Raw genomic sequence first — 13,750 nt, forward strand, 5'->3', positions numbered from 1 at the left:
ACTGTTTATTTCACAACTAACAAAAACCTGTTTATAAAAAACGAAATATCAGATTTGCTTTCACGACAGGAATATCTATTTTTTTTTTTGTTTATATGTGGCAATACATTCATTGTGGCAACACGGCACGTTTTACACGTCACGACAGTCAAATGCGTTGCCGCAGCGTACGCAACATACCCATTGTGACAGGCCTCTTACTATCCATAAACAAAGAAAAAAGATTGGTACCGTTTCCCCATCGGAATTATACAATTTATTTCATTTAATTAAATAAGGTTTAGGGCCCTTGACCTCATTTGCATATAAAATAATATTCTTCATGTATTTAAGAACATTTGTAAGACACTTACCAACAGTAAATTGTTCAAACAGTAAGAGAAACAATTTCTGATATGTGATAACAGCAATAATTTGCGTTTTAGTATGAGGAATCTGTAAGCGATGTAAATATCATATCTACACCTACATCCAACCGGCTAATAGCGCCTTGGGCTCATTGTTTATGCGTTCGAAATTTGTCAGGAAACGCTTGGCTTCTCTCTCAATTGCATCCGAATACTTCGATGTTAGGCTCATTTGGGTTCCCGGTTATACCGGCATTGAGGGAGCTGGCTAGATAGGGGACCCTGGAGATGATTTCTTCACAAAATTAGAGCATTGGGGTTGCCCTGAGAACTTGTGGTTTACTACTGAAAAATTGGAGCTGAGTCAACTCAGCGAGCGCTGGGATAGTGCGCAAACGTGACGAGATCCTTCTGGCCAGTGGTAGATCGGGCGTGCCCATGGGAACTTTAAGGGAACTCTAAGGCTAATAAAGTTGCAGATATCGAATTTGGTACGTATACTAAAGGGACATTGCCCGACTTGCGATTGCTTCAAGTCTTTTCTACAGAAGTTGCCTGGAGGATGAGGTGGAATCAGCTTAGCACCTTCTTCTCAGCTGCACTGCTCTAGTCGGGCAAAGATTTAAACATCCAGGCTCTCACTTTTTTGCTATATCTGCGTATAATGGGCGTTTAAATATCCCTTCTGGTGAAATTCTGGTAGCTTGAAGTGGCTAATATGTAGGTAAATTGCCATTGTGGGTCATCATCTTCTAATCTGAAAGTCCCTTCACTCTTTTTCTTCCACCTGACTGACTCCTTTTCATGGTATAGTATCACAACAGAGGAATTTTGAATATTTATCCAAGTGAGCCACCTGCAAGGGTGGCCATTTATCCTAACCTAACCTCATTCTTATAGTTTATTGATAGCACTACGAGGTATTGCTCAAAGGCGGTTTGTCACTGTCCCACCAGTGAGAAAAATCTTTTTCTATCATATGGGGATCCATATCCTGAGAGTCGAACCCGCATGCAAGCACAAACAATGGCCGCGATATAAATATGCAATTCTTATAATTTACTACTGGAATCTTCTTTCAGTGAATTCACTCAAAAAATCCAAATTTTTGTAATGGAAGCTCACAGCTGCGTGCATATTAATATTCCCACTAAAGTTCTCACTGAAATGCCATGAAATATAAGTGACTAAGAGACGCATTTCCTAAGATTACAGCAGGATTATGTGGCAAAATTTAATTTTATTATATTAATATCCAAGAAATTCATATATACAAATTCACATATTTTACATTTTCCATTACATATTAGATCGAAGATTTATTAATCATCAAAGTAACCCAAATGCAACAAACGCGGCAAAAGTTCCTCCAAGTACTCCACGTAGCCCTTTAACTTGTACATATTGCGACGAAATTCTTCGGACGTCATCAGCGCTTCAACCTCGGCCTTTTCTTCTATTGCGAACCACATGGGCAAAAAAGTGGTTAAGAGGAAGAACTCTGATAAGAAATGAGGAAATATAATTTGCTTGCTTTGCAATAAAATAAGTATAGATAATAGAATTTTCTTATCAATTAACGATTTATTTGAAATGCAATTTGATATTTAAGTGCTGATTACTCACCGAAGCACTTGTGGCGTCTATGCTGCGCATGTAGTTGTGTGATGGTCGGCAGTGGGCCCTTGAAACCAATTTTTTTTAAAGTATCGATGAAATTGGTGAAATAACTGTACAAAAAAGCTGGAAATTGCAAGCGCAGATTTGCATCCAAAATGCAGTAAAGTGAATATATCAAATCGTTCACAATTGGACCAACATAGCCGATTTGAAAATCCAAGAGCAAAACATCCACCAATGCGCCAGTTTCTTTATTGTGCTTAAACATCATATTTTTGGAATGAAAGTCACCATGACAAAGCACATACTGTGAATTCGGTTGAGGTGCTTCACGAAACTCAACGAACGATGCACGACATTTTTCTAAAAGTTTCGGCTCTAGGGCCTCAAAGTATGGCAAATATTCATGTAGCGAAGGTGTTTGTCTCAGCATATTAACGAAGTTGGTAATACCATCTGTTACGAAACGCTCCTCTGCTACGTTGGACATACTGAGCATGCCACGCTCGAACTTGTCAAAATAGTGCGGCTCCTGTAGAGATGCAAATGAAATTTATTAAATTAAATAAAACTTAATTGGCACCCGGCATAATAAATTTCAAATACTGCGCTTGCCACTGACCTCCAAATTGATTTTGTAGCTTATGGCATGCCACTTTGCCAACTTGGCATATGCGGCCTTCACTTCGTCCGCGTTGAGTGTGCGGCCTCGCACCACTTCATAGCCCTTAGGTACTAAGTCTTCGAAGACAATTATTTTCTTCGGTTGCAAAGCGTGATATAAACAGCTGCAAATATAATAAATTTTGTTTCAAACTAATATACGTTAACGCGGATTGCTATTCTCTTTTTTTTTTGTTTTTTTTTTTTGTGTTATCAGTCACTTACGGTGCCTTGAGCACTGTGTCATCGCCCACGGCGCGCAAAATCTTTTCGAAACGTGGTAACACTTCCGTGTACATGATGATTTCTTTTTCGAAAATATCCGTCTTGCCTAACATTTCCTTCTTGTGCCCGTCGTTTTCAGGCATCGTTTTCATAATCACAGATTTGGACTTGTGCACGCCCTCCAATTCATAGTCCAGTTGCGCGCGAAACATTACACTGGCATAGTGATCACCCTTCATGGAGGCTGGTGAAATTTTTGCACTACGCATTTTTATTTTAGTTCCTTTGCCTTCACAGCTTGTCAAGACTTTTAAGAAGAAATCGTCATTCATCCATTCTGGTGCCTGCAATTCGTCGGCATTGAAGTCTTCTGTATTGGAGGACATTTTCTAAATGCGTTTCGCTCGATTCCTAAAAAAATGCAATGTTTTTTCAAGGAACTTAGAACTGTAACTGAACTGCAACTGAACAAAATTGCAGCTCATCATTCTAAATAGTTGTGTAAAAAATGTTCATGTAACTAAGTAAAAGTTTTCTCTAATGTTTTCTCTATTCACTCTCTATCGCTTGCATTTTTTACATTGAAAAGCTTTAAAATTTTTTGCACTGATAATGGCTCGAAGCAGTTAGCTATCGAAAATATGGGAATATGAAATAATATTTACATTAAAAAGTAACTAACTTGACATATAAACCTAAGAATTAACATTGCCGCAAATGTGTCGTTATATAGAAACAAATTCTTTTAAGCTTGCAAACCGTTACCATAACCAAATTTAACTTTTTATTATTTTCACCGCTATTATTTTCACCGCTAGCAGCAGTACATAAGTTTTTATTTTGGCTACCATCTAACCGGCAGACCAACTCCCAATAAACGTCATCAGAGGAGGTTGACTAACAAATACTATAAAATCAGTTTTTTACCCATCTATCAAATATGTTCTCATAAAGCCTTCAATCAGTCATTGGCGTGCCGCTTAAGCAACAATTCTCATCTGCCTGAAATGGCACTCGCTTGGTGATCGCCACTTTTAATTGGCAAATTTAGGAGAACATATACCTGTAAAATTAAAAAGAAAAGTCTTTTTCTTTTTTCATACAATGTTAATACATATAACGTCCCCTTTCTGTGTTAACCTCGTATCTACAAAATCATAATTTTCAGTAAATCGGTAAAAGTGTTTAGAGTTACTTAACTTCTATGAAAAGTTATAACTTATTTGATACGATAATTATAGTAGATACGAGGTTTTTGAATTCAAACATGTAGATACGAGAAAAATCGAAATGCTCTGTTTTGTTTTGTTTCACGTAACAGGAGTGCTAAAGAGTGTTTTCCGCTGAAAATATCAATTTCGAAAAAATGAAGTTACGAGGTTAACACAGAAAGGGAACGATAATCGTTTAAGAATATGCCAAAAAATTGTTAGATGGTAAACTTGTGTATTTCTTATATTATAGATCGTCAACCGTGACGGCTCTATTCTTTGTGTTCGAGCTCTGGGAGAGGTATAGTTACATTGTATTCAAACTTTAGACGCATTTTTCTCAAAACTATATTTTTCGAATTGGCGTTCACGATAACTCGGAAAGTTATTGACCGATCTAATTGAAATTTTGCACACATCTTTTTTATGATATTTTGATTTTTATGTGAATTTACAAGTTTTTGAAAATTTTTCGAAAAAATAATTTTTTCGAAGCAAAAATAGAAAAATTCGCCCCAAAATTAATTTTTTTAAGCATTTTATTTTTTTTAAGCATTCTTATATAAATTATGAGATTAATAAATAAACAAATTTTTGGTATTTTGTATTCAGGTCACTGACGCCGATGCTACAATGAGAAGCCCCGCTGCGACCTTCCTGGAATGATTAATGATTAAAATAAAAAAAAAATTATATTGATTTAATGTTTGAATAAACTGTATGCCAATTTTGAGAAAAATATATTGACTTCTTCACTTTAAATAATTTTAATGAAAATCAGGGAAAATATGGCCGTTTATAGGTATTTGCCCCCTTGATTCAACTTTTTTTATCGTCAAATTTTTATTTTCTTGTTCTCATTGCTGTTCCGCATAATAATAACAAAATCTTCATTCCATTGTTGGCGTCCAACTCATCTTCATTGAAAGCTTCGTGGTTTGTTGTAACTTTTTAGACTGCTCTCGCTCTCTGCATATATTTCATGTTTTCAAAGCTTTTATGATACTTAGTAGTGATAGTTGTGAAATTTCGTTTGTTTACGAAAGAGAGAGCTGAATAGAAGGCAAAACGCGACTGCTCGAAAACTTCTCATTGCTCTTGATCTTGCAAGCGTATTGGTCAATGTCGCGAAATTCTGGTTATCTATTTTTTTTCGAGTACTAATTGAAAAAAGCAGATAATAAATATTAATTTCACAAATTGCGCTGCGCACTGAGAAAAATATATTGTGCCGCATTTTATATTAGGGTGCCAGGTGCCATTTGAATTTAATTTAATTTAATAAATTTCATTTGCATCTCTACAGGAGCCCCATTATTTTGACAAGTTCGATCGTGGCATGCTCAGTATGTCCAACGTAGCAGAGGAGCGTTTCGTAACAGATGGCATTACGAACTTCGTTAATATGCTGAGACAAACACCTTCGCTACATGAATATTTGCCATACTTTGAGGCCCTAGAGCCGAAACTTTTAGAAAAATGTCGTGCATCGTTCATTGAGTTTCGTGAAGCACCTCAACCGAATTCACAGTATGTGCTTTGTCATGGTGACTTTCATTCCAAAAATATGATGTTTAAGCACAATAAAGAAACTGGCGCATTGGTGGATGTTTTGCTCTTGGATTTTCAAATCGGCTATGTTGGTCCAATTGTGAACGATTTGATATATTCACTTTACTGCATTTTGGATGCAAATCTGCGCTTGCAATTTCCAGCTTTTTTGTACAGTTATTTCACCAATTTCATCGATACTTTAAAAAAAATTGGTTTCAAGGGTCCACTGCCGACCATCACACAACTACATGCGCAGCATAGACGCCACAAGTGCTTCGGTGAGTAATCAGCACTTAAATATCAAATTGCATTTCAAATAAATCGTTAATTGATAAGAAAATTCTATTATCTATACTTATTTTATTGCAAACCAAACAACTTATATTTCCTCATTTCTTATCAGAGTTCTTCCTTTTAACCACTTTTTTGCCCATGTGGTTCGAAATAGAAGAAAAGGCCGAGGTTGAAGCGCTGATGACGTCCGAAGAATTTCGTCGCAATATGTACAAGTTAAAGGGCTACGTGGAGTACTTGGAGGAACTTTTGCCGCGTTTGTTGCATTTGGGTTACTTTGATGATTAATAAATCTTTGATGATTAATAAATCAATTCAAATTCGCCCTTATATTTTCGATAAAAGCTTGAAAGAGTAAAGAAAAGGCTAGGCTATACCATAAACCCCTCATTCGCTTCAAAAGCATCAATTTTATAATATAAAGGGTTAAGTTACAAAGGCCGGTGTTGATTTTGCATAAAATACAATTTTTTTAGGAAATTATTATCATGTTTCTTTATTATGATAATATTGGTATAGTTCAATTACGTGCGGAACAAAATATAGGCCAACTGTCCACCGCAGCTTCGGCGGCACACCTCCATCCGATGGTCCAAATTTTCGATGACTCTGGGGCATAATTGAGGTTCCATGCCGTTAATGTGCCGTATTATCTCATCCTTTAGCTCTTGAATTGTTGCTGGCTTATCGACGTACACCTTTTCTTTCAAATAACCCCAAAGAAAGAAGTCCAACGGTGTCGCTGACGTTTAGGTGTGATTCACATTCAACATCGGCCCTTGAAATTTAACCACTGTTTATTTCACAACTAACAAAAACCTGTTTATAAAAAACGAAATATCAGATTTGCTTTCACGACAGGAATATCTATTTTTTTTTTTGTTTATATGTGGCAATACATTCATTGTGGCAACACGGCACGTTTTACACGTCACGACAGTCAAATGCGTTGCCGCAGCGTACGCAACATACCCATTGTGACAGGCCTCTTACTATCCATAAACAAAGAAAAAAGATTGGTACCGTTTCCCCATCGGAATTATACAATTTATTTCATTTAATTAAATAAGGTTTAGGGCCCTTGACCTCATTTGCATATAAAATAATATTCTTCATGTATTTAAGAACATTTGTAAGACACTTACCAACAGTAAATTGTTCAAACAGTAAGAGAAACAATTTCTGATATGTGATAACAGCAATAATTTGCGTTTTAGTATGAGGAATCTGTAAGCGATGTAAATATCATATCTACACCTACATCCAACCGGCTAATAGCGCCTTGGGCTCATTGTTTATGCGTTCGAAATTTGTCAGGAAACGCTTGGCTTCTCTCTCAATTGCATCCGAATACTTCGATGTTAGGCTCATTTGGGTTCCCGGTTATACCGGCATTGAGGGAGCTGGCTAGATAGGGGACCCTGGAGATGATTTCTTCACAAAATTAGAGCATTGGGGTTGCCCTGAGAACTTGTGGTTTACTACTGAAAAATTGGAGCTGAGTCAACTCAGCGAGCGCTGGGATAGTGCGCAAACGTGACGAGATCCTTCTGGCCAGTGGTAGATCGGGCGTGCCCATGGGAACTTTAAGGGAACTCTAAGGCTAATAAAGTTGCAGATATCGAATTTGGTACGTATACTAAAGGGACATTGCCCGACTTGCGATTGCTTCAAGTCTTTTCTACAGAAGTTGCCTGGAGGATGAGGTGGAATCAGCTTAGCACCTTCTTCTCAGCTGCACTGCTCTAGTCGGGCAAAGATTTAAACATCCAGGCTCTCACTTTTTTGCTATATCTGCGTATAATGGGCGTTTAAATATCCCTTCTGGTGAAATTCTGGTAGCTTGAAGTGGCTAATATGTAGGTAAATTGCCATTGTGGGTCATCATCTTCTAATCTGAAAGTCCCTTCACTCTTTTTCTTCCACCTGACTGACTCCTTTTCATGGTATAGTATCACAACAGAGGAATTTTGAATATTTATCCAAGTGAGCCACCTGCAAGGGTGGCCATTTATCCTAACCTAACCTCATTCTTATAGTTTATTGATAGCACTACGAGGTATTGCTCAAAGGCGGTTTGTCACTGTCCCACCAGTGAGAAAAATCTTTTTCTATCATATGGGGATCCATATCCTGAGAGTCGAACCCGCATGCAAGCACAAACAATGGCCGCGATATAAATATGCAATTCTTATAATTTACTACTGGAATCTTCTTTCAGTGAATTCACTCAAAAAATCCAAATTTTTGTAATGGAAGCTCACAGCTGCGTGCATATTAATATTCCCACTAAAGTTCTCACTGAAATGCCATGAAATATAAGTGACTAAGAGACGCATTTCCTAAGATTACAGCAGGATTATGTGGCAAAATTTAATTTTATTATATTAATATCCAAGAAATTCATATATACAAATTCACATATTTTACATTTTCCATTACATATTAGATCGAAGATTTATTAATCATCAAAGTAACCCAAATGCAACAAACGCGGCAAAAGTTCCTCCAAGTACTCCACGTAGCCCTTTAACTTGTACATATTGCGACGAAATTCTTCGGACGTCATCAGCGCTTCAACCTCGGCCTTTTCTTCTATTGCGAACCACATGGGCAAAAAAGTGGTTAAGAGGAAGAACTCTGATAAGAAATGAGGAAATATAATTTGCTTGCTTTGCAATAAAATAAGTATAGATAATAGAATTTTCTTATCAATTAACGATTTATTTGAAATGCAATTTGATATTTAAGTGCTGATTACTCACCGAAGCACTTGTGGCGTCTATGCTGCGCATGTAGTTGTGTGATGGTCGGCAGTGGGCCCTTGAAACCAATTTTTTTTAAAGTATCGATGAAATTGGTGAAATAACTGTACAAAAAAGCTGGAAATTGCAAGCGCAGATTTGCATCCAAAATGCAGTAAAGTGAATATATCAAATCGTTCACAATTGGACCAACATAGCCGATTTGAAAATCCAAGAGCAAAACATCCACCAATGCGCCAGTTTCTTTATTGTGCTTAAACATCATATTTTTGGAATGAAAGTCACCATGACAAAGCACATACTGTGAATTCGGTTGAGGTGCTTCACGAAACTCAACGAACGATGCACGACATTTTTCTAAAAGTTTCGGCTCTAGGGCCTCAAAGTATGGCAAATATTCATGTAGCGAAGGTGTTTGTCTCAGCATATTAACGAAGTTGGTAATACCATCTGTTACGAAACGCTCCTCTGCTACGTTGGACATACTGAGCATGCCACGCTCGAACTTGTCAAAATAGTGCGGCTCCTGTAGAGATGCAAATGAAATTTATTAAATTAAATAAAACTTAATTGGCACCCGGCATAATAAATTTCAAATACTGCGCTTGCCACTGACCTCCAAATTGATTTTGTAGCTTATGGCATGCCACTTTGCCAACTTGGCATATGCGGCCTTCACTTCGTCCGCGTTGAGTGTGCGGCCTCGCACCACTTCATAGCCCTTAGGTACTAAGTCTTCGAAGACAATTATTTTCTTCGGTTGCAAAGCGTGATATAAACAGCTGCAAATATAATAAATTTTGTTTCAAACTAATATACGTTAACGCGGATTGCTATTCTCTTTTTTTTTTGTTTTTTTTTTTTGTGTTATCAGTCACTTACGGTGCCTTGAGCACTGTGTCATCGCCCACGGCGCGCAAAATCTTTTCGAAACGTGGTAACACTTCCGTGTACATGATGATTTCTTTTTCGAAAATATCCGTCTTGCCTAACATTTCCTTCTTGTGCCCGTCGTTTTCAGGCATCGTTTTCATAATCACAGATTTGGACTTGTGCACGCCCTCCAATTCATAGTCCAGTTGCGCGCGAAACATTACACTGGCATAGTGATCACCCTTCATGGAGGCTGGTGAAATTTTTGCACTACGCATTTTTATTTTAGTTCCTTTGCCTTCACAGCTTGTCAAGACTTTTAAGAAGAAATCGTCATTCATCCATTCTGGTGCCTGCAATTCGTCGGCATTGAAGTCTTCTGTATTGGAGGACATTTTCTAAATGCGTTTCGCTCGATTCCTAAAAAAATGCAATGTTTTTTCAAGGAACTTAGAACTGTAACTGAACTGCAACTGAACAAAATTGCAGCTCATCATTCTAAATAGTTGTGTAAAAAATGTTCATGTAACTAAGTAAAAGTTTTCTCTAATGTTTTCTCTATTCACTCTCTATCGCTTGCATTTTTTACATTGAAAAGCTTTAAAATTTTTTGCACTGATAATGGCTCGAAGCAGTTAGCTATCGAAAATATGGGAATATGAAATAATATTTACATTAAAAAGTAACTAACTTGACATATAAACCTAAGAATTAACATTGCCGCAAATGTGTCGTTATATAGAAACAAATTCTTTTAAGCTTGCAAACCGTTACCATAACCAAATTTAACTTTTTATTATTTTCACCGCTATTATTTTCACCGCTAGCAGCAGTACATAAGTTTTTATTTTGGCTACCATCTAACCGGCAGACCAACTCCCAATAAACGTCATCAGAGGAGGTTGACTAACAAATACTATAAAATCAGTTTTTTACCCATCTATCAAATATGTTCTCATAAAGCCTTCAATCAGTCATTGGCGTGCCGCTTAAGCAACAATTCTCATCTGCCTGAAATGGCACTCGCTTGGTGATCGCCACTTTTAATTGGCAAATTTAGGAGAACATATACCTGTAAAATTAAAAAGAAAAGTTTTTTTCTTTTTTCATACAATGTTAATACATATAACGTCCCCTTTCTGTGTTAACCTCGTATCTACAAAATCATAATTTTCAGTAAATCGGTAAAAGTGTTTAGAGTTACTTAACTTCTATGAAAAGTTATAACTTATTTGATACGATAATTATAGTAGATACGAGGTTTTTGAATTCAAACATGTAGATACGAGAAAAATCGAAATGCTCTGTTTTGTTTTGTTTCACGTAACAGGAGTGCTAAAGAGTGTTTTCCGCTGAAAATATCAATTTCGAAAAAATGAAGTTACGAGGTTAACACAGAAAGGGAACGATAATCGTTTAAGAATATGCCAAAAAATTGTTAGATGGTAAACTTGTGTATTTCTTATATTATAGATCGTCAACCGTGACGGCTCTATTCTTTGTGTTCGAGCTCTGGGAGAGGTATAGTTACATTGTATTCAAACTTTAGACGCATTTTTCTCAAAACTATATTTTTCGAATTGGCGTTCACGATAACTCGGAAAGTTATTGACCGATCTAATTGAAATTTTGCACACATCTTTTTTATGATATTTTGATTTTTATGTGAATTTACAAGTTTTTGAAAATTTTTCGAAAAAATAATTTTTTCGAAGCAAAAATAGAAAAATTCGCCCCAAAATTAATTTTTTTAAGCATTTTATTTTTTTTAAGCATTCTTATATAAATTATGAGATTAATAAATAAACAAATTTTTGGTATTTTGTATTCAGGTCACTGACGCCGATGCTACAATGAGAAGCCCCGCTGCGACCTTCCTGGAATGATTAATGATTAAAATAAAAAAAAAATTATATTGATTTAATGTTTGAATAAACTGTATGCCAATTTTGAGAAAAATATATTGACTTCTTCACTTTAAATAATTTTAATGAAAATCAGGGAAAATATGGCCGTTTATAGGTATTTGCCCCCTTGATTCAACTTTTTTTATCGTCAAATTTTTATTTTCTTGTTCTCATTGCTGTTCCGCATAATAATAACAAAATCTTCATTCCATTGTTGGCGTCCAACTCATCTTCATTGAAAGCTTCGTGGTTTGTTGTAACTTTTTAGACTGCTCTCGCTCTCTGCATATATTTCATGTTTTCAAAGCTTTTATGATACTTAGTAGTGATAGTTGTGAAATTTCGTTTGTTTACGAAAGAGAGAGCTGAATAGAAGGCAAAACGCGACTGCTCGAAAACTTCTCATTGCTCTTGATCTTGCAAGCGTATTGGTCAATGTCGCGAAATTCTGGTTATCTATTTTTTTTCGAGTACTAATTGAAAAAAGCAGATAATAAATATTAATTTCACAAATTGCGCTGCGCACTGAGAAAAATATATTGTGCCGCATTTTATATTAGGGTGCCAGGTGCCATTTGAATTTAATTTAATTTAATAAATTTCATTTGCATCTCTACAGGAGCCCCATTATTTTGACAAGTTCGATCGTGGCATGCTCAGTATGTCCAACGTAGCAGAGGAGCGTTTCGTAACAGATGGCATTACGAACTTCGTTAATATGCTGAGACAAACACCTTCGCTACATGAATATTTGCCATACTTTGAGGCCCTAGAGCCGAAACTTTTAGAAAAATGTCGTGCATCGTTCATTGAGTTTCGTGAAGCACCTCAACCGAATTCACAGTATGTGCTTTGTCATGGTGACTTTCATTCCAAAAATATGATGTTTAAGCACAATAAAGAAACTGGCGCATTGGTGGATGTTTTGCTCTTGGATTTTCAAATCGGCTATGTTGGTCCAATTGTGAACGATTTGATATATTCACTTTACTGCATTTTGGATGCAAATCTGCGCTTGCAATTTCCAGCTTTTTTGTACAGTTATTTCACCAATTTCATCGATACTTTAAAAAAAATTGGTTTCAAGGGTCCACTGCCGACCATCACACAACTACATGCGCAGCATAGACGCCACAAGTGCTTCGGTGAGTAATCAGCACTTAAATATCAAATTGCATTTCAAATAAATCGTTAATTGATAAGAAAATTCTATTATCTATACTTATTTTATTGCAAACCAAACAACTTATATTTCCTCATTTCTTATCAGAGTTCTTCCTTTTAACCACTTTTTTGCCCATGTGGTTCGAAATAGAAGAAAAGGCCGAGGTTGAAGCGCTGATGACGTCCGAAGAATTTCGTCGCAATATGTACAAGTTAAAGGGCTACGTGGAGTACTTGGAGGAACTTTTGCCGCGTTTGTTGCATTTGGGTTACTTTGATGATTAATAAATCTTTGATCTAAGATGTAATGGAAAATGTAAAATGTAAAATATGTGAATTTGTATATATGAATTTCTGGGATATTCAGACAATTAAATTTTGCCACATAATCCTAATAAATTCGTCTGTTATTCACTTTATTTCATGGCATTTTAAAGAGAACTTTAGTGCGAGGATTAATATGTATGCAGCCTGTGAGCTTCACAATATCCATACAGTATAACTACTTATACTTATACTTATACTTATACTTATACTTATACTTATACTTATACTTATACTTATACTTATACTTATACTTATACTTATACTTATACTTATACTTATACTTATACTTATACTTATACTTATACTTATACTTATACTTATACTTATACTTATACTTATACTTATACTTATACTTATACTTATACTTATACTTATACTTATACTTATACTTATACTTATACTTATACTTATACTTATACTTATACTTATACTTATACTTATACTTATACTTATACTTATACTTATACTTATACTTATACTTATACTTATACTTATACTTATACTTATACTTATACTTATACTTATACTTATACTTATACTTATACTTATACTTATACTTATACTTATACTTATACTTATACTTATACTTATACTTATACTTATACTTATACTTATACCTATACTTATACTTATACTTATACTTATACTTATACTTATACTTATACTTATACTTATACTTATACTTATACTTACACTTATACTTATACTTATACTTATCCCCGTACGTATTTCGGTTTCATCTGGTTCACACATTACGTACAAATAATGAATATTCATAGTGCTCTTATATTTGTTTTTTT

At 35.5% G+C, this 13,750-nt stretch overlaps 2 protein-coding genes across 2 annotated transcripts; one reads left to right on the forward strand and one right to left on the reverse strand.

Annotated features, from left to right (window-relative positions):
- Positions 1-1,589: 1,589 nt before the first annotated feature.
- LOC129251132 (uncharacterized) lies at positions 1,590-9,987 on the reverse strand. The gene is made up of 8 exons (XM_054890505.1): positions 9,562-9,987; positions 9,296-9,461; positions 8,680-9,205; positions 8,379-8,554; positions 2,856-3,244; positions 2,590-2,755; positions 1,974-2,499; positions 1,590-1,848 (listed from the first exon to the last, which is right to left on the reverse strand). The coding sequence occupies exons 1-8, from the start codon at positions 9,945-9,947 to the stop codon at positions 1,670-1,672; spliced, it is 2,514 nt and encodes an 837-aa protein (XP_054746480.1). The 5' UTR covers positions 9,948-9,987; the 3' UTR covers positions 1,590-1,669.
- LOC129251133 (uncharacterized) lies at positions 9,981-12,908 on the forward strand. Its single transcript, XM_054890506.1, has 3 exons — positions 9,981-10,010; positions 12,079-12,604; positions 12,730-12,908. The coding sequence occupies exons 1-3, from the start codon at positions 9,981-9,983 to the stop codon at positions 12,906-12,908; spliced, it is 735 nt and encodes a 244-aa protein (XP_054746481.1).
- Positions 12,909-13,750: the final 842 nt, after the last annotated feature.

Source organism: Anastrepha obliqua, unplaced genomic scaffold (genome assembly GCF_027943255.1).
Source record: "Anastrepha obliqua isolate idAnaObli1 unplaced genomic scaffold, idAnaObli1_1.0 ptg000005lb, whole genome shotgun sequence".
NCBI classification, from domain to species: Eukaryota; Metazoa; Arthropoda; class Insecta; order Diptera; family Tephritidae; genus Anastrepha; species Anastrepha obliqua.